This window comes from Saccopteryx leptura, chromosome 3 (assembly GCF_036850995.1).
Source record: "Saccopteryx leptura isolate mSacLep1 chromosome 3, mSacLep1_pri_phased_curated, whole genome shotgun sequence".
NCBI classification, from domain to species: Eukaryota; Metazoa; Chordata; class Mammalia; order Chiroptera; family Emballonuridae; genus Saccopteryx; species Saccopteryx leptura.
In genome coordinates, this window is record NC_089505.1 from 293,540,973 (window position 1) to 293,558,963 (window position 17,991).

At 43.9% G+C, this 17,991-nt stretch overlaps 2 protein-coding genes across 9 annotated transcripts in view; one reads left to right on the forward strand and one right to left on the reverse strand.

Moving 5' to 3' along the window:
* The window catches only part of RMDN1 (regulator of microtubule dynamics 1), a 36,268-nt gene extending 32,126 nt beyond the window's left edge, over positions 1-4,142 (forward strand). Inside the window, exons 7-10 of one of the 2 annotated variants that reach the window (XM_066378790.1) lie at positions 322-409; positions 1,483-1,513; positions 3,320-3,449; positions 3,919-4,142. In XM_066378790.1, the coding sequence (XP_066234887.1) occupies positions 322-409; positions 1,483-1,513; positions 3,320-3,449; positions 3,919-3,994 (325 nt within the window). In that variant the 3' untranslated portion in view covers positions 3,995-4,142. Of the gene's footprint in view, positions 1-321; positions 410-1,482; positions 1,514-3,319; positions 3,454-3,918 lie in introns of both variants that reach the window. The other variant, XM_066378789.1, reaches the window with a different exon arrangement.
* A 4,314-nt stretch (positions 4,143-8,456) lies between these two features.
* The window catches only part of WWP1 (WW domain containing E3 ubiquitin protein ligase 1), a 104,299-nt gene continuing 94,764 nt past the window's right edge, over positions 8,457-17,991 (reverse strand). For 6 of the 7 annotated variants that reach the window (XM_066378783.1, XM_066378785.1, XM_066378786.1 and 3 more), the window contains 4 exons: positions 14,647-14,751; positions 12,217-12,313; positions 11,886-11,958; positions 8,457-9,312 (listed from right to left, as the gene is read on the reverse strand). In XM_066378783.1, coding sequence (XP_066234880.1) covers positions 9,213-9,312; positions 11,886-11,958; positions 12,217-12,313; positions 14,647-14,751 — 375 coding nt within the window. In that variant the 3' untranslated portion in view covers positions 8,457-9,212. The remainder of the gene's footprint in view (positions 9,313-11,885; positions 11,959-12,216; positions 12,314-14,646; positions 14,752-17,991) is intronic. The other variant, XM_066378787.1, reaches the window with a different exon arrangement.

The window sequence follows — 17,991 nt, forward strand, 5'->3', positions numbered from 1 at the left end:
GTGTAGATGGGAAAGATTTGCTGAGCTCAGCTCCTGGGAGCAAGGGAGCACTGGAGCCAATGACATCATTATTACTAGTTCTGCCGTGAACTGTTTATTTTTTTAACTGTTTATATTTGATCTCCAAATGCACCCTATTTGATAGATCAGTGTAAGTCAGTCTCTGCATAATTCAGTGTGAATGTTAACCTACTAAATATTAACGCCCAGTACAAATTGTTTAGGCAGACAACAGAATATTCCTTGTGTACCTATTAAGGTGTTTGATTCTCCTTAAGAGAATATAAGGTGCGATTTGATGTATGAATATTACTTCCATAGGTGTTACACGTTTGCCGAAATGCCTTGGTACCAGAGGAGGATTGCCAACATGCTGTTTGCAGCCCCTCCCAGCTCCACCTATGAGGAGGTGCGTGACGTCCTTGGCACAGTGAATGCTGGCTTCTGAGGCGCAGTGCCTGCGCAGGGCCCTCCCTCAGGACTGTGGCCACGCTGGCTCACTGTGTCCGTGACTGAGTGAGTTCTCTAGGTGGAGGCTGATGTAGCCACGGCTCATGGCTACCTTTGTTTCTGTGTGACATTTATACCATATACAAGTCATAAAATAGAACAGAGAATAGATCAATTGTTCCTTAGCATGTTTTAGGGACATGTTCTTCATAAGAAGCCATTTACATGGAAAATAAAGCCTGACTTTGTATTGGTAACTTTTAAGTGCTATTGAAATAATATTCTGTCATTTTCAAGGCCTTTGCTTTTTTGTATAAAAAAAATTTGATAGGGATTTCTGGGCAGACATTTTGAGCTTATTTGTCAAAAAAATTTTCAGAGTGAGGAAACAGGCAGTTGAAATAGCTTTCCAAATGCTAGTGTCGTCATAAGGAGTACCCCCACCCCGAGTAAGCTATATGTGGAACTTGATATAAAATATATTGAAGTGTATAGAGTACAGTTGGGGAATATTTATTATTAAAAATGCATTCTAAGAGAAAAGATAGCTCTGCTATAACAAATTGTTTTTAAGAAATTGTTATTTAATATAAAAAGTTGAGTCAAAGCTTCAGACTCACAGCTACTTTTTACATTGGAATTTCAATAATAAAGGATTTTTAAAAAGTAAAAAGCCACTGTTACAACCTGTGTGTGTTAAGCAAAGTCAGCTCTGACTTGATGTGTTTCCACTGCTGGTCACTGTTAAGACTTGAGAAGAGAGAGGTCAGAATAGCCGAGCTGCACGGGGCCGCGCTCTGTCCTCGCTGTGCACCGCTGTGGCACCGGCTGTGGCTGGGAGGGTCCCCATGCCATCTGACCTCAGTGTTATTTGGTTATGTCAGCTCTCACTGCTGATGAATTAACCTTTATTTTAAGGTGTTTTAATTGACTTCCGGGTTTATATTTAATACGGGAATAGATTTTGAGTAAATATTTTTTTAATGTTGAGTATGTTTTAATCCTTTCCATGTTTGGGTTGTGTTTTTACAGGCTTTAGGCTACTTTCAAAGGGCAGAGCAAGGTAAAATATTTTTTATTTTAGATACCAATGTAGTTAAAATTGTATGAATGTTTTATAGATAATAGGAATTTTAGAACAAAATATGTTACTTATTCTGATAAACCTTTGTACTAGGCATTAATCACAGTTTTTACAGTTTTTCGTTTCTATTCATTAACAATCACCTGAGGGAGAAATGAGCCCACTGAACTCAGAGCTGCCATTCTGGAAAGGTCCTCCATGTGATGGGATTGAGGAGGCTCTGGCGGGTTAGCTGTCCTCCTCAAGGTCACACAGCTAATGGAGTCGTTTTACATGGGAACACTCTGGGTTTAAAAGAGGGCAGTGTTTGTCTCTGTAGATATTAGTTTCATGTCCCTAGTGCTCGGAAGCAATGGACAGCCTTCAAACTGACACCAGCCCATCCAAGTTTATCCTTTTTAATATTAGCACAAACTAGAGAAGGGACAGTGTATGTTACCAAATACACCAAAAAAATTGCAACTCTATTTTTATAAAAGTTAATCATAAAATTAAAGACAGTGTTTATTAAATTTGAGAGCCTACTGGTATGAACTTTTCTAAGTGCTTTTCATGATAGCAAATCACTTTTTAAAGACCATGTTTTCTGAAGAGTTGTCTGAATGTTAACTGTCTCTGTAATGTATTAGTTCTGATTTACTCTCTTCCTGCCTCCCATTGGTATCCTCATGGTGGTGGTTTATGTATCATGAATGTGAATCTAGGGATGAAGTTTCCTAAAAGGGTGTTAGAGACCGAAGGTTTGGAGTTGAGAAAAACATGGTCTTATCTCGAGCTAAAGTAATCCTCAGGAACTGATCATTCTCCACATTTTACTATAAAGGTTACTTGTGTGTGGCGGCCTTTCCTCATGGCCTATATCTGGTTTAGAAGTCTCTCTGCATGTCTAGGCTAAATGCAGGGGATGGGGGCTGTGTGCACTCACAATTGCATCCTCGCTGTTCATCCTGATCCTGGGGAAACTTGCTGGAGAGCGCTGACTGAATGCATGCACTTCACCCCGAGGAAACCTGAAGCTCATCCACATGGCATCTTGCGGCTAAGTTCACATGAAAGAAGCTAAACAGTTTTGGGTTGAGGAACAAAGTTAAACTGTACCCAGGAGGAAGTATGCTTGATAGAAGGAAACTGAAGAATTAATGAAGTTTGCAAGGCCATCCTGCCCTGTTATTCATAGGCTGTGTGTCCACTTTTTTCCCTCAGCCAAGAATGTTCTCCACTTTTCTGTTAAAACCCTGCTCGGCCTCCGGTTCAGCCCAGGGATAACCTCTTAGAGCTAGTTGTTTGTGTCTTTGGTTTCCTATTGCACTTTAAGTCTTGTACGCCTGTCGAAGTGTTCTCTCTCCCGTTAACACTGTCTTGTGCGTGTCTCCTTTCCATTGTCAATGCCAGCAGAACAGAGACTGCTTCATATGTGCTGAGGGAGCCCTGGTCCGTGTGTATGAGTCAGGGTTTCTGACCCACTCAGCAGACTGTACCGAGTGCCTGTTGTGTTCTAGGCACTGCAGGTGCAGCAGGGAACGAGGGATGGTAATGGAAAGCCCCATAGTGACTGGGTGGAGCACCTGCTTTATAAAATGCTGTGAAGTGAGAGGTGTGTAATAGTCTCAGCACACAGTAGGTACTCAGGAACTCTAACTGGTTTGCACGTGTTTCAGTTAGCCTAATCATTTATTGACCATGCAAATTTATTATTGGCATTCAGAACAAAAAAAATTAAGCCTCTCAAAATATAAGCAATACTATTTCATCTGAGATAAATTTGTTTTTCTTTCTTATAAACAGTGGATCCAAACTTCTACAGCAAAAACTTGCTACTTTTAGGAAAGACATATTTGAAGCTACACAACAAGAAGCTTGCAGCTTTCTGGCTGTTGAAAGCCAAGGACTACCCAGCACACACACAGGAGGACAAGCAGGTAACAGCTGCCGTGCAGGGAGGCAGACGGGTGCCATTGAGGTGCGCTTATGCATAAAGTGGACTTCAGAACTTCTCTAAGAACATAAGGTGTCTAAGTGCATATTGTTGAACACAAATGTTCATTTCAAACGGGAATTATTGACATTTATGCTGATTTCTGTACAGCAAATATTCAGTTGCTGTAACATGTTATGAATTCCTCCTGAAATGCTAAATTATTCCTGTTCGACACGTGGAGCTGATCACATGAGATTTCTGAAACAAATGGCAGGGGCTAGGCAGGTGGTCCTAGTGTATGAGAGTCTCTGAGAGCCTTCCCTGGTGCTGCTAAGAAATTGTATTCTGACAATGCGCTGTGTTGGTTTTTGGAAACTCTTAGAAACTGCAGTCCACCTTATGAACTTAAATTTCAGAAGCTGATTTCTGTGCTGTGCTGTTTACAACATGTATTTTTCTGTTTTAGATACAGACAGAAGCCGCTCAGTTGCTTGCAGGTTTCAGTGGCAAGAATTGAGAATTTCTCAGAGAAGCAAGCATAAGAAATGTAGGAAACATGCCTTTTCATCAAATTATAAGTATGTTAACCATAACTATTCTACAGCTTTCTGCATTCTTTTAATGTGACCATTTAACAAATGTACGAAATTCTAGGTTTCTTCACAAATAACAAGGCAAAAGAAATACTTGTCATGAGATTGGTAGAAGTGTCTCCATGGCTCAGGGACTGGTTACTGTGTGTCTGGGGCCGAGTTCAGGTGGAGTGACAGATCAGAAAGGGAGAGCAGGAAGGAAAGCCGTGAGGAAGGCATGTGGTGCGTCCTCGAGTTGGACTGGTTCCCAGCGGAGGTCTTGCAGAGAAGGGCAGTGACAGTGAGGAGGCCGGGCCGGGAGTCGAGGGTTCTCGGGATAAAGCAGTTAGGTGACATGTCTGGGAGCCAGGCTGCCTGAGGGAGCCGGTGGGAAGGGCTGAGAGCGAGCGGTCCCCATGTGTGATGTGACTCATCTCCCGAGTGGGTTGATCTGTGAGTAGAGACCAGTTCTGCTCCCTAATGGGGTAAAAGGAACACAGAACTCCAGGAGAAAAGGAATGTGAGCTGTTTGAAATAGGCAAATGATGTAGCTCCCTTGGGTCTGGGCCCCATCCCTGCCCTGTCCGAGATGTGTAAAAAGGGGAGTCCCGAGTGTGAGAGTGTGTGGGGTGGACTCCCCAAGGACTAGGGAGGTGTGTTGTCACAATGACTGGTGGGGATGGGTGCTGCTTCTCATGCCTGCTTTCAAACACAAAGGACAACACACAGTAGTGAACCCTGCCTTTCTCTGCTCCTCTGTTTGTGGTCATGTATGTATCCCTGAACCTTCAAGTTGACTGTAGACGTGTTTCATCCGTTACTTCATCATCTCAGCCTGCACACCTTCTTCACCAGTCCCTTCTCACAACTGGAAAGTCAGCTCATTCCTTGTCATCTGATACCCAGTCCTTTAAATACTCTCCAGGGTCCCAGTGCCTTACACTTGTTAAAGCCATGATGCACAGATCATACATTGCATTTGATTTTCCACCTTTGTTTTGTAAAATCTAAAACACTCCCGTCTTTTTGTCTCAGCAGTGACTGTGTAAAACGACCAAGCCAGTTGTCTTAGGTGGTCCCTCACTGCAGTGGGCCCACTTTGAGAACCACTGTCCACCTGACTTTTGAAGTTGTGTATGTTGGATCTGCTCTGCCCAACTTGGTGTTTATCACTTTCATTTAGTGACTCAATGTTTTTTTGGAGATGTGAACTTGTGTTGAGTTAGCAGGCTTAGCAGGTAAGCAAATAGGAGGTAAGAGGTTTGGGTAGAATACCCTCTGCTGAGTGATTTTTGTGAAATGAGGCATTTTTTAGTAATAAAGCCTTTTATTGAGGGGAGGGTCTGTCTTCTGATACAGAGCTTAAATTTTTTTTTACTTTGAAATAATTACAGATTCATAAGAAGTTGTAAAACTTAGCACAGAGAGGCCCTGAACATCCCGCCTCACTTACCTGGTGGTAGCCTGGAGCTGCAGCAGACCCTGCTCAGGTCGACCCACCCTGGAGTGCTGTGTCATATGTCAATACGTGTGACTGTCGTAAAACTCCTTCTTGTCATCACCAACCTCCCTGCCAACCATCCTGACCTGCTCTCTATAATTTTGTCATTTCAAGAGTTATGTAAGTGGAATCATACAGTATGTGACCTTTTGAAATTGACCTTTTTAATTCAGCATATACTGTCTTTGAAATCCAGCTACATTCAGTGGGTGGTTTGACTATTTCATTGTGTGGATGTTCTCATTCACTGAACCTTAATCCATTGAAGGCAGTTAGGCCGTGAGAATCTTTGGTGCTGTGAACATTAGGTACGTCTCATGTCTCTGGGATGGATGCTCAGGAATGCAGTTGCCAGGTCCCATACGGAGCTGGTGTTTTCTCCCCATACCTTTCCCAGGATGTGGCACCTTCCAGGGTTCTGGTCCTGTGCACTTTCTCAGTCTCTTGCGACTCTCAGAAGTCTGATGCCCCAGGTCTTCCCTCAGTTAGCCCTCCTACTTGCTTCTGGGGTGATTTGGGGGACCCAGTCTGTCCTTCCTGCAGCCCCTACCCCTGGGCTTGTCCCAGTGCTGACTGTTCCATGAGACGCTCACCCTCCTTGGACCTGCGCACAGGAGTTTGTGTGTTGTCTTGTAAGCACTGCAGACTGGCTGGGTGGTTACAGTGACCTCATAGACGTTTCCTTCTTTTGTGACTGTGACAAGAAATCTGAACTTGGAAGTGGCTACTACTGTCCTGTAAGAACCTGAAAGCTCTCAGTTAACTTCTTGTTGGCAAAGTTTTCCCAACTGTGTATTTTATTTAGAAAATAATGGGGTGACAATGATGAATAGTTTTATCATAGACCATTGACTGTAAAAATGACTTTTCTCAGACTCACTTTATCTCTAAAATAGCATCATTACAACAAAGAAAATGCAGAAAACACCCACCTCGTAAGTCGTGAGGACTGAGTTCTCATGAGTATCAGTAAGTACTTTATATGGCATTGGCATGATTGTGTTCTCCTGTGTTGAGATCGGGAAGAGAAAAGCTGGAACTTAGCAGATGCCACTTTGAGACTTAGGTTTTTGTTGTTGGAACATTATTTTGGTAGCATTTTTGCTTTTGTGCAGTGCTCACATTAGAACCTGTGTACAGGCCTGTGTGTCTGGGAAGCACTGTGATTACTTTGGCAAGAGCCGGGGATGGAGCTCATGTGACAAGCGTGCTGCACTCAGGCGTGGACAGTGTCTGTGACTGGAGTGTACCATAGGTACAGAGGAGTTTTTCCATTGACAGGCCACATCCCCAGGTGACCTCAAGTTTGGCTGTTAAGTTCACTAGGTCAAGAACAGGAAGGGATTTACCATATCAGTGTTGCTGACACTTGCTGCCCTGTCTGTGAGGGTGACACAAGCTGGGTGGGGTAAGCCGAGGCTGCAGGGTAAGTTTCCTCAACCCTTGGCTCGAACTGCGGAGGGAGGACTGACATCTAATCTGGGAGGTGAGCGTGCTGTGCTTGTGATCAGCTACCTGTGCTGGTGCTGTGTCGCTGAGCCTCCCTCTCCCTCATGAGCTGTCTGCTGGGGCAGGGGGAGGAAAGGCAGGGGTGGGCCAATAAGTGAACAGATCAGGACAAGGGGTCCTGCCTGTGAGGCTGCATTTCTGTCAGGTAGGCATGGTGGAGGCCCTGACGAGTTCTCCTGAAAGCTGATCTGGCTATTGTCAGCACACCTGGTCACAGTAATGTTACCTCAGGTGGGGAGGGGACAAGTCCCTCCAAAGCCTGCTTTGTGACTTTCAGGAACTTCTGTCATCAAAGTCTCATCCAGCAGGGGCACCTCTGTGTATCTAACACTCAGCTCTTAAGGTGCACTTTGAAGTTGGTCATACCCTCAATTGCATGATCTGTTGTATACGTTATATTTTTTAAAAAAAATTTTTCTTTTTTTTTTTTTTCATTTTTCTGAAGCTGGAAACGGGGAGGCAGTCAGACAGACTCCCGCATGCGCCTGACCAGGATCCACCCAGCATGCCCACCAGGGGGCGATGCTTTGCCCCTTTGGGGCGTCGCTCTGTTGTGTCCAGAGCCATTCTAGCACCTGAGGCAGAGGCCATAGAGCCATCCCCAGCGCCCGGGCCATCTTTGCTCCAATGGAGCCTCGCTGCGGGAGGGGAAGAGAGAGAGAGAGAGAGGAAGGAAAGGGGGAGGGGTGGAGAAGCAAATGGGCGCCTCTCCTGTGTGCCCTGGCCGGGAATCGAACCCGGGACTCCTGCACGCCAGGCCAATGCTCTACCGCTGAGCCAACCGGCCAGGGCCTAAAAAATTCTTTAGGCTTGAAGATAACCAGTGTCAAGGATTAGGATTTGGAAAAGAAGTCTATTCAACTGAGTGGATCACTGCCTTTATTGCAGCTTTCCTGTGAGTTATGAAAAAATGTAGAACAGTCTAATATATTGTATAGAAAAATAAATTTTGGCAAACTATTTAGGGAAATTAAATTGTACACTGATCGTGTCTGTATGTACCCAGCAGTGAAATATGTTAACATTCTAAGACGTCAGTTCTGTGGTTATAAAAAAAATTTAAGTTAATGAAGTTAAGAGTATATATTCAAATAATACAAATTTAAATTTTATATTAATAAGGAAGCCTGTATGCTAAAGTAGCATTAATATTATTCCCATCAGATTTTAATTATACATCTTTGTAGTTCAGCAAAAGGACAAAAATAATGATCTATGTAAAGGGGGAGGAACGTTTTTTCAGATGCTTAATTCAGACACATCAACTTGTCATGAATTGTAAAGGAGTGGGGAGATAAAACACTGATAGGAATATCAGATTCACTTGTTTGACTTTGGATGCTAGAACTCTTCCATCCATCTGATTTTATGAACCAAAACTGAATACAAAAGTGGGAAAGTGACATTACCTTTTATATGTCCCTAGGTATCAAACAGTGTCAATTTATTAAATTTAAAGACCATCACATTTAAAAACAAGTACAGGCGTGCCTGATTCTTTAAGCCATCAAACATCTAGCATCCCCAAACGACCATGTAAACCTCAGTGCTTCTCAGTGGGTTCTGTCCCATCTCTAGACCGCGTGGTACTGGATCCGGTAGTACATGACTTGTATTCAGTACTTTGAGCTACCTTAGTGGTGTGGCAGAGGGGAAGTTTCAGCTGTTGTATTTATTTAAAACAAAGCGACAGGGTACATCACCTGTCTTCGGAAAAGCCAGCAGCATTAGTTCACACACGCAGTCAGATTTGGCCTAGGCCCTCAGTACCTAGGCCCTGACAGCACACACCCACCCTAGGGTGGGGGGTGGGGAGGTGGGTGGAGCGTCTAGGCCGCTTCTGCGGGAGCACTATCATAGGAAGGCAGCCTGGCAGCTCTATAAAACTAGAGCCACCACCGGCACGCTGATGTGACACTTAGTTCTAATAAAGTCTCTCGCTTCAAAATTTAAGGGCGAGCTATTTCCTGATCAGTCAGTTCAAGGGAACAATAAATAAAATAGAAAAGGATGAGTTGTTTTGCATATTTCTGTGTAAGAACAGAAAACATCTATACTTCAAGACGTTCAGAAGTCACTGTACTGTACAGAATGGACAGCTTATTTACACATATCTGTGCAATTGTTCTTGGTTGGGGCATCTGAACGCAACAGCTCCTCCAGGACAAGAAGCCCCATTTATTCTTGTCCGAACCCCTCTGTCTCTTCTATTGCAAAGAGAAGTTTTTCCTTCAGTTGTTCGTAACTCTTATATGGTGGTAGATCCAAGCGATTAAAACTGAACAAAAACAAAATCGGACGTGTTTCAATACAATGAAAAAACATTTCTAGTACAATATTTTTAAAGCATATCTGAAGAACTAAATGGATAGAGAAGTGTTACACTATGATACTAATTACTAATATTAACATTAAGAAACTTCTATTCAAACTTAAGACCTACTCAGAGAACATGGCACACCATTTTAATCACTACCTTGACAGATGTTACATCTCTGCCTCTCTCTTTCAAACTTACTAATCAGAACCCGAATGAATTCAGCCTTGTCCTTTCTCATCCTTGTGCTTTAAAGAAGCCCCTCCACCCTCAGTAGACTGGTGCCACTTCCCAGCAGACAGTCCCACCCTGCCTGAGGCCATGTGTCCTGTCTGCAGTTTCTCCTTCACTATCAGCCAGTGACCTCACCCTGTACTTTGAGAAAACATAAATCAACAGTTGATAACGGTCTTCCCTTCACAAAATGTAAAATCCATTCCCAGTGAGGCCAACTTCTCTCCCTCTACTGTGACAACAAAGGCTAGTCCCTCTCATCTGTCCTCGGGGATTTTCTCCTTGGTTATGAACTCTGCTTCAGCACCTCCTCCTCTGCTGGACTCACAGCTCAGTCCAGGCTGCTGGCTCTGCTCACAGAATCCCTTTTCACACTTAAAAGTACTGACAACCCCAAAGAGTTTTGTTGATGCGAAGTATTATCCACTGATATTGACTATATTAGAAGTTAAATCTGAGAAATATAAAATCATTTTGAAATAAATTTTTTTCATAAAAATTGTGAGAATGACTTTTTTTATTTCTGCAAATCTTTGCTGTCTGGACTCTGACATCTGTGCACTGACCCCACTGTGCTGTGCGGTGTCAGTGAGTACATGTATACATACCTGTCTTCCGTGTGCAGTAGGAACTAGAGATGAACACTAGTCCCCTTCTCAGGTAATTGCGGGCATTACTTTTTGACACTAGTATATGTAATACAGGTTCTGAAATTATCAAAGAATTCTTTGTACCATTATGTAAAATCCACTGGTTCATATGGCACTTTGAACCAACATTTTTTTACCTCTAGACAATACTATGGATGTCATGAATTGTTCACTTGGAAATACTGGTTCACCAACTTACAAAGGATTTCCAAATGTAACACTGTACCACAGATTTTTAAATTGTATACATCTAATTTTATATTTTATATTTTTCACTATATCGCGGAGATTTTGCAGTATATAGGTATTATTTTTTAGTTTATTCATTTTAGAGAAGAGAGAGGGGAGGAGCAGGAAGCATCAACTCCCATATGTGCCTTGACCGGGTAAGCCCAGGGTTTTGAACCGGCGACCTCAGTGTTCCAGGTCGACGCTTTATTTACTGTGCCACCACAGGTCAGGCCTATATAGGTATTTTTATGTATTATTTTTATTTTTGTGGTAAAATAAGCATAGGAAGTGTTCAAAGAGTGTGGGGAGGGTTTATAAAGCCTTTAAGTCACTACTTTGTGGATTTTCGCCTACCGCAGGCGGTTCTGGAACCTAACCCCCACCACAGACCAGGGACCACTGTAATTATGATAGGAAAACAATCACACGTGTTAGTAATACCAACAATTTCACCTAAAAAGTCTTGAGAGGCTGTCAAGCTCATGGTTTGTGTGTATATACATACACACGCACACAAGTTTTCCAAAATTCTAACCTTTGTTCAAAACCTCCTCTGCCCACAAATGCTGAGTTGTTTTCCTTGAAGTCAGCTTACTTTACTGCTTTCAAGAAAATGTTTGCCAGCCAGATCCCAGATCCCTGAGACTGACTAACCTGTTAGTCATTGTTTTAGGTCATAAGCATGCTCCATAAGAGCCAGCTAGGTTGGCTTCAACTCAAGCAGCTGCCCATGGAACTTTTTTGTTTTGCTGTCAGTGGCACACATGGTGTTGGAGGACCTGCCGAAGTACTGGCAGTCTGCCACAAGAGTGCAAATGTCAACACCATGAAAAGGTGAAGCATGGGCTTAGCATGAACACGATTCTGACCTGACAGAACCCAGCATGTCAGGTACCACACAGACGACAGTTCCATTCACTGTCCCCTGTGCCTTCTCTGGCAAGTGATTCTGCTTGCACATAAAGCTCCTCAGAGGCTCCACTTGCCCTTCAGTGAAATCCACACTCCACACAGCAGCAGGGGGCCCTGCACATTGACCTGTAGCCATTGCCTCCATTTCCAAAGCACTTATCCCCTCCCCGACACACCAGTCATCTCATTGCAGTTCCTTACTTCAGGGTCCTTGCAAACAACCCCCGTACAGACAGTGTGCGTCTCATTTTCACAGAAGCCTCCTGCCGGCCCAGCTGCGCTTCCTCCCACAGGCTTCCTGGCACTGCTACCTGGCGGCAATTGTGTGCCCATCCCCAAGAAGTGCGGCCTGGTGAAGGGAGGGCACATGGAGCTCTTCCTTTTCACACAGCGGAGCTCCAAGCATAGTGCTCAGGGACAGGATGCGGGGCCCACCAGTCTGCTCCCAAAACCAGTGGATTAGCAGTAGTGAGTATATTTAAAAAAATAACTTGGCTTTCAACTTACCACGTGTGGCTTCTTGGTAGCCAGGTGTCTTTCCCAACTTTTTCAATGCAAAACTTTTGAGGTCCATTACTTCCTAAACCAGGGAAATAAAACAAGATTTATCTTGACAATTAGTTACATGACGTCACATGGTTACACGCATGATAAAGTGTGAGCTACAGGGTCACATGCTTCTGCCCAGAGCAGCTCCTTCCTGCTGCAGGGACCCAGCAGCAAGCATCAGTGCAAAGAGCAGTAGCTACAGAAGCCTGGTACCCGTCACCCTTAGGAGCAGAGCAGCAGGAATGACCCTCAGGCCCATGACTGCAGTGACAACAGAAATGGCACTCACCCATGAGTTCAGCAAAGCCTCCCAAGGGCAGGCGGCAGGTCCCAGTGACAAACTGTAGCAGACGCATCCTCACCTCGTTGTCTGTCTCCTTTACAAACTGACAGGTCAAAGGTAGTGTAAAATAAGTGCTAAGTTATCTTCAGTAATGAATTATTCCTAAATTTCTTCCAGAAAATTAAGAATGAACTTAAGAAATTTAACACCGAAATTGGTTCAAAAGATGTGATAAACAGTGGTTACGATATCTGCCAGTTACCAGGGCTAGAGCTGTGCCAAGAAGACTACAGAGAGGAAGTGGAAGCTTAGGAACACCACTTGTCCAAGGTCCCCCACTGAAGGGAACCAGCACAGCTCAGAGCTGCCCCCTAGCACCATGTGCTGCTTTGTGTGCAGCCCTCCCAGTGCTGGGAGGTGGGCCCTGCACCAGCATCCCCACTGTGCATGTGAGACGAGGCCTACATAGGCGAAGGCCTGTGTCCTCTCATGGCGAGTGAGTGGCAGATGTAACCTTTGAACACCGGTCTGATCTGAGCACCTGCCCTTTCCCTTTAAGGGACTCAAAACAAATGACGTCTCAACACCACTTCCCAACCTTGCTCTTCACACTTGAAAACCAATGTATTGCACAAATAATCTAGTTCACTTTTTTTTTGAGAGAGAGGAAGGGAGAGAGATGAGAAGCATCAACTTGTAGCTGTGGCACTTTTGTTTACTGACTGCTTCTCCTACGTGTGTTGATTGGGACTGGGGAGGGGCTCTAGCCAAGCTAGTAACCCCTTGCTCAAGCCAGTGAGTGGCCTTGGGGTTCTGAACCCAGGCCTCAGTTTCCTAGGTTGACGCTCTATCCACTATGCCACCACTGGTCAGTCCACTGACTTTTCAAAGAGGGGCACAAGTGTGTAACATGGTGAAACACTAATCTGAACTGGTCTGAGTGTCTTCTAACAAGGCAGGGAAGGCAGGAAGCACTGTGAGAGCAGACATGTATCTTACAGGTGGGACTCAGATAAGGACAAGAAACACATGAACTAATCTAACCAACATGTTTCTGTGCACAACAATGCTGCTGACGTTTACTCCATCAGACACAGAACAGCTATGAGCAGGTCTGGCAGAAACCTCACCACTGTCCCTAAAACCAACCCAATCCTGGAACCAACTAACTAGCTGTGTAGACTTAATGTGGCCTAAGGACCAGCTCCTCAGATTTAGACACATATCCACATGACGGGCTGGGGACGACCCTAAAGGATGATGGCAGAGCCTGCACACTGTACACTGGTCCCAGGCACTGAAAGGCAGCCTCCGCACCTCTGCCTCCAGCTTCTCACACCAGACAGACCTTCCATCAGAGACACACCTTCCTCCCCGAGTGCTCTATGGAGATTCTTCTCCAAAGGCTTTTGCTACTTATATTTAAGAAGAATGATTACAGGGCACAGCACTGTAGAATGGCTACTTACCGTTTATTTACCCAGTCCTGCCAGGTACATACTGGGGTTTCTCTGTCAGGGTACCAATAATGCTGCAATAAATACTCTGGTGGGGGCCGTTTTCACATCAAAATCTTTCTCTAAGATGAATTTCTACAAGTGGCCACATGTGAGACACATCCTTAACAAAAAGATGCAATGTTTGGAAAATCTTTCTAGTAACACAAGTACCCAGACTGACCGCAGCTGACAGGAATCAGTTCACCAGCCCAGTCACTAGCACTTGGGAGTCTCCGTTACAAGGCTGATGTGAAGACTGTCCCTGATCTAGACATTTAACATTTTCAAATAAACACACACGTCTGTTAAAGTAAAATGTGCTTTCAGATTACAGAGCAGCATATGGGTGACCAGAGACCAGGAAAGAGGAAGGGGAGACATGACCCTATGGGTTATTCTAATTTCCCAGCATATGTCACCTAAGTGTCTGCTCTTTCTCATGAAAACATACTTCCTCCTTCACTTCCAGAATTAAGTACAATTTGTACAATACTTTGATATTGCTAGCAAAAAACCGCTCCAACTTATTACCGTTACATTCACTTTAAAGAGGTTTTGTCACTCATCCATCCAGGAACACAGCCCTATGGAGCCATCTGTTAACTGGTATTCAGACTGCTACTTTTGGTTCACAATTCAAAGACTAAAAGCCAGGTCTAAAAGCAGTCTCAGTTTAAAAATGTACTGTTTCATTAGAAGACATCTTGCCTGACCTGTGCTGGCGCAGTGGATAAACCATCAACCTATAATCTTGGCATCACTGGTTCAAAACTCTAGGCTTGCCCAATCGAGGCACATACGAGAAGCAATTATGAGTTGATGTTCCTTGCTCGTCTCCCAACCTTCTCCTCTCTCTAAAATCAATCAATTAAAAAAAAATAAAAAGAAAGAAGACATCCTCTCTGGGTGCTGTGTTATAAAACAAGGGAGCAAATACCTGCCAGAACCAAATGATCTGCTTGCTGTTCCTCGTGTAGTGCCGATACACGGTGTTCCTCTGCCAGTCAGCCAGGTCCACCTCCTGCATGCCACACAGCATCACCTGGGGGATGCCAACAACGGCCACAGTAACCAACCCACAACATTCTGTTGCAATGTGTCACACAGATCCCTTGGTACTTGATCTTATCCATGTTTACTGAACTCAGAAAAAACACAGGGTAATTGTTCTTCAAGAACATTAGCTGTGCTAAAAAGAATATCCCTTTACTATAAATACATCCTAAATTGAGTATTCAAATTATTAATGAGTTTCAAACAAACTTCTGCTCCCTCCCCCTCAAAATGCAAGCTAAAGTTTACTCAGAAAGTCACATAAGGGAGCCATGGAGCAAGGGAGCTGGGTTGGCTGTGTGGGCTCAGCAAGCGAGTCACAGAGGCAGAAGCGGGCCCTGGGCTTAGAATAATCAGCTTTTTAAAAAAAATTTATGTTATCTACTTAAAATATACTAACCTTATTTATCCAGGCTTTGAGAATAAAATATCCTATAAATATGAAATTTTCAAATGCCAGTTTATTGTAAGTGGGATGAACCTATTATGTGCATAGTAGTATGATATATATTTTACTTCTCATCAATTCTGAATTTATAGACAATAGGATGCACATATTTTTTAAAGATTTTATTTATTTTTAGAGAGACAGGAGAGAGAGAAAGTGAGAATCATCAACTTATAGTTGCTTCACTTTATTTTTCACTGATTGCTTGTCATATGTGCCTTGACCAGGCAAGCCCCCAGTTTCAAACCCGTGACCTCAGCATTCCAGGTCAATGCTCCATCCACTGCACCACCAGAGGCCAGGCAGGATGCACATGTTTTAATTAGAGTTAGATGAGCTTTGACCCATGTACCTACACGTGTGTAACCACCATCACAATCAAGATACAGAATGTTTCCATGATGGCCCCTTTGCAGTCAAGGCCACCATCCTCACCTGGCACTAGGTGACCACTGACTATCAGGGGTCCCCAAACTTTTTACACAGGGGCCAGTTCACTGTCCCTCAGACCATTGGAGGGCCGCCACATACAGTGCTCCTCTCGCTGACCAATGAAAGAGGTGCCCCTTCCGGAAGTGCGGCGAGGGCCGGATAAATGGCCTCAGGGGCTGCATGTGGCCCGTGGGTCGTAGTTTGGGGACGCCTGGACTAGATTCTTCAGATTGTCACACAGTGTGCACACAGGCTTGTTTGTCCCCCTCCCCCAGCACATTATCTCTGTTGCTCTGGGTAACAGCACTGTTTCATATTGCTGAGGAGTGTTTCGTTATATGAACATACACCACTATCCATTTGTTGGTGGACATTTAGGTTACTTCAAATTTGGGGCTTTGAGTAATAAAGTTGTAATGAACATATGGAGACTCTGTGTGGACATATATTTCACTTCACACTTCACTTGGGTAAATACGTACTAGTGGAACTGGCAGGGCACAGGGGTGAGGTATGTCTGACTCTGTCTGACTCTGCAGGAAACTAACCAGGGGCCCCGGGTGGACATCACTGGGCTTCCAACCTGTACTTCCCAGGGTGCGAGGAGCATCCTCCAGGCGTTTACCTGCTGCCACTGTAGCTCCTTTTGTGCATCAGCCTTTGTCAATCTCTGTCCCTGAGTGCAGGCTGCCTTTTCTCATTTACTTTGAAGAGCAGAGTTTTTAGTTTTGATGATGTCCAATTTAACCTTTCTGTGGGGGTGGTTTATTATTTTTTTGTGTTCTACACCAAGATTTTTCTCCTGTGATTTCTTTTTCGCTTTACTAGTTATGCCTGGCTTAAGTTAATCTTTGCTAAGAGCTGAAGCAGAGGTAAGGGGAACTCTCTTCTATGTGGGATATTCTGTTGACCTAGCATCATTTGTTCAGAACAAGTTTCCTTTCTCACTGAAACATATCAGTTCTTTTGTTAAAAATCAACTGACAATTATTTATGTGTGGGTCTGTTTCTGGACATTCCGGTGTTCCACTGAGAAATACTGGTCTCCTGTCACAAAGACCATGCTGTCTGAGTCACCACGGCTCCATCATAATTCTTGAAACCAGGTAGAGATAGCCTCCAAGTTTGTCCTTTTTCAAAATTGTTTTGGCCTTTGTATTTCATAGTAATTTTAGAATGAGCCTATCAATTTTTATTAAAAAATCTGCTAAGATGTTGACTGGCATTGTGTTGAATATACAAATTAATTTGGAAAGAATTGACATTTTTACAATATTGAGTCCTCCAATATATAAGCTGATATACCTCTCCACTTATTCAAGTAATCCTTAATTTTCCTGAGCAATTTTTTTTTTTTTTTTTACAGAGATAGAGAAAGAGTCAGGGAGAGAGATAGGTAGGGACAGACAGGAATGGAGAGAGATGAGAAGTATCAATCATTAGTTTTTCTTTGTGGCACCTCAGTTGTTCATTGATATAAGCCTTGACCGGGGGCTATAGCAGACCGAGTAATCCCTTGCTCAAGCCAGCAACCTTGGGCTCAAGCTGGTGAGCTTTTTGCTCAAACCAGATGAGCCTGCGCTAGAGCTGGAGACCTCGGGGTCTTGAACCTGGGTCCTCCGCACCTGGGTCTATCCACTGCGCCACTGCCTGGTCAGGCCAATTTTTAAGTTTTAAAGACAGAGGTCTCATATGTCTGTGGTTAAATTAGTTGATTTTTTTGATACTTTAGTAAATGAAACTTCTCAATTGTTCATTGCTAGTATACAGAAGATATAAACTGACTTTTAAAATTACTGACCTTGTACCCACAGTCTTGTTAAATTCACTATTATTCCAAATAGGGTTTGGCTATTGGAATCGGGCCCTTGAGATTTCCTAAGTCGACAATCAGTGATATAACACTCTTCATCAAACAGAAAGCTGTCCTCTATTCCTAGCATGGTTGAGTTTTTATAAAGAATAACTGTAGCCTGACCAGGCGGTAGCGCAGAGGATAGAGCGTCGGACCGGGATACGGAGGACCCAGGTTGGAGACCCCGAGGTTGCCAGCTTGAGCCTGGGCTCATCTGGTTTGAGCAAAAGCTCACCAGCTTGGATCCAAGGTCACTGGCTCGAGCAAGGGGTCACTCGGCCTGCTGAAGGCCCACGGTCAAGGCACATATGAGAAAGCAATCAATGAACCAAGGTGTCACAATACACAATGAAAAACTAAAGATTGATGCTTCTCATCTCTCTGTTCCTGTCTGTCCTTGTCTATCCCTCTCTCTGACTCTGTCTCTGTAAAAAAAAAAAAAAAAGAATAACTGTAAAATCTTCTTAAAGTTTAGCCTGACCTGTGGTGGTGCA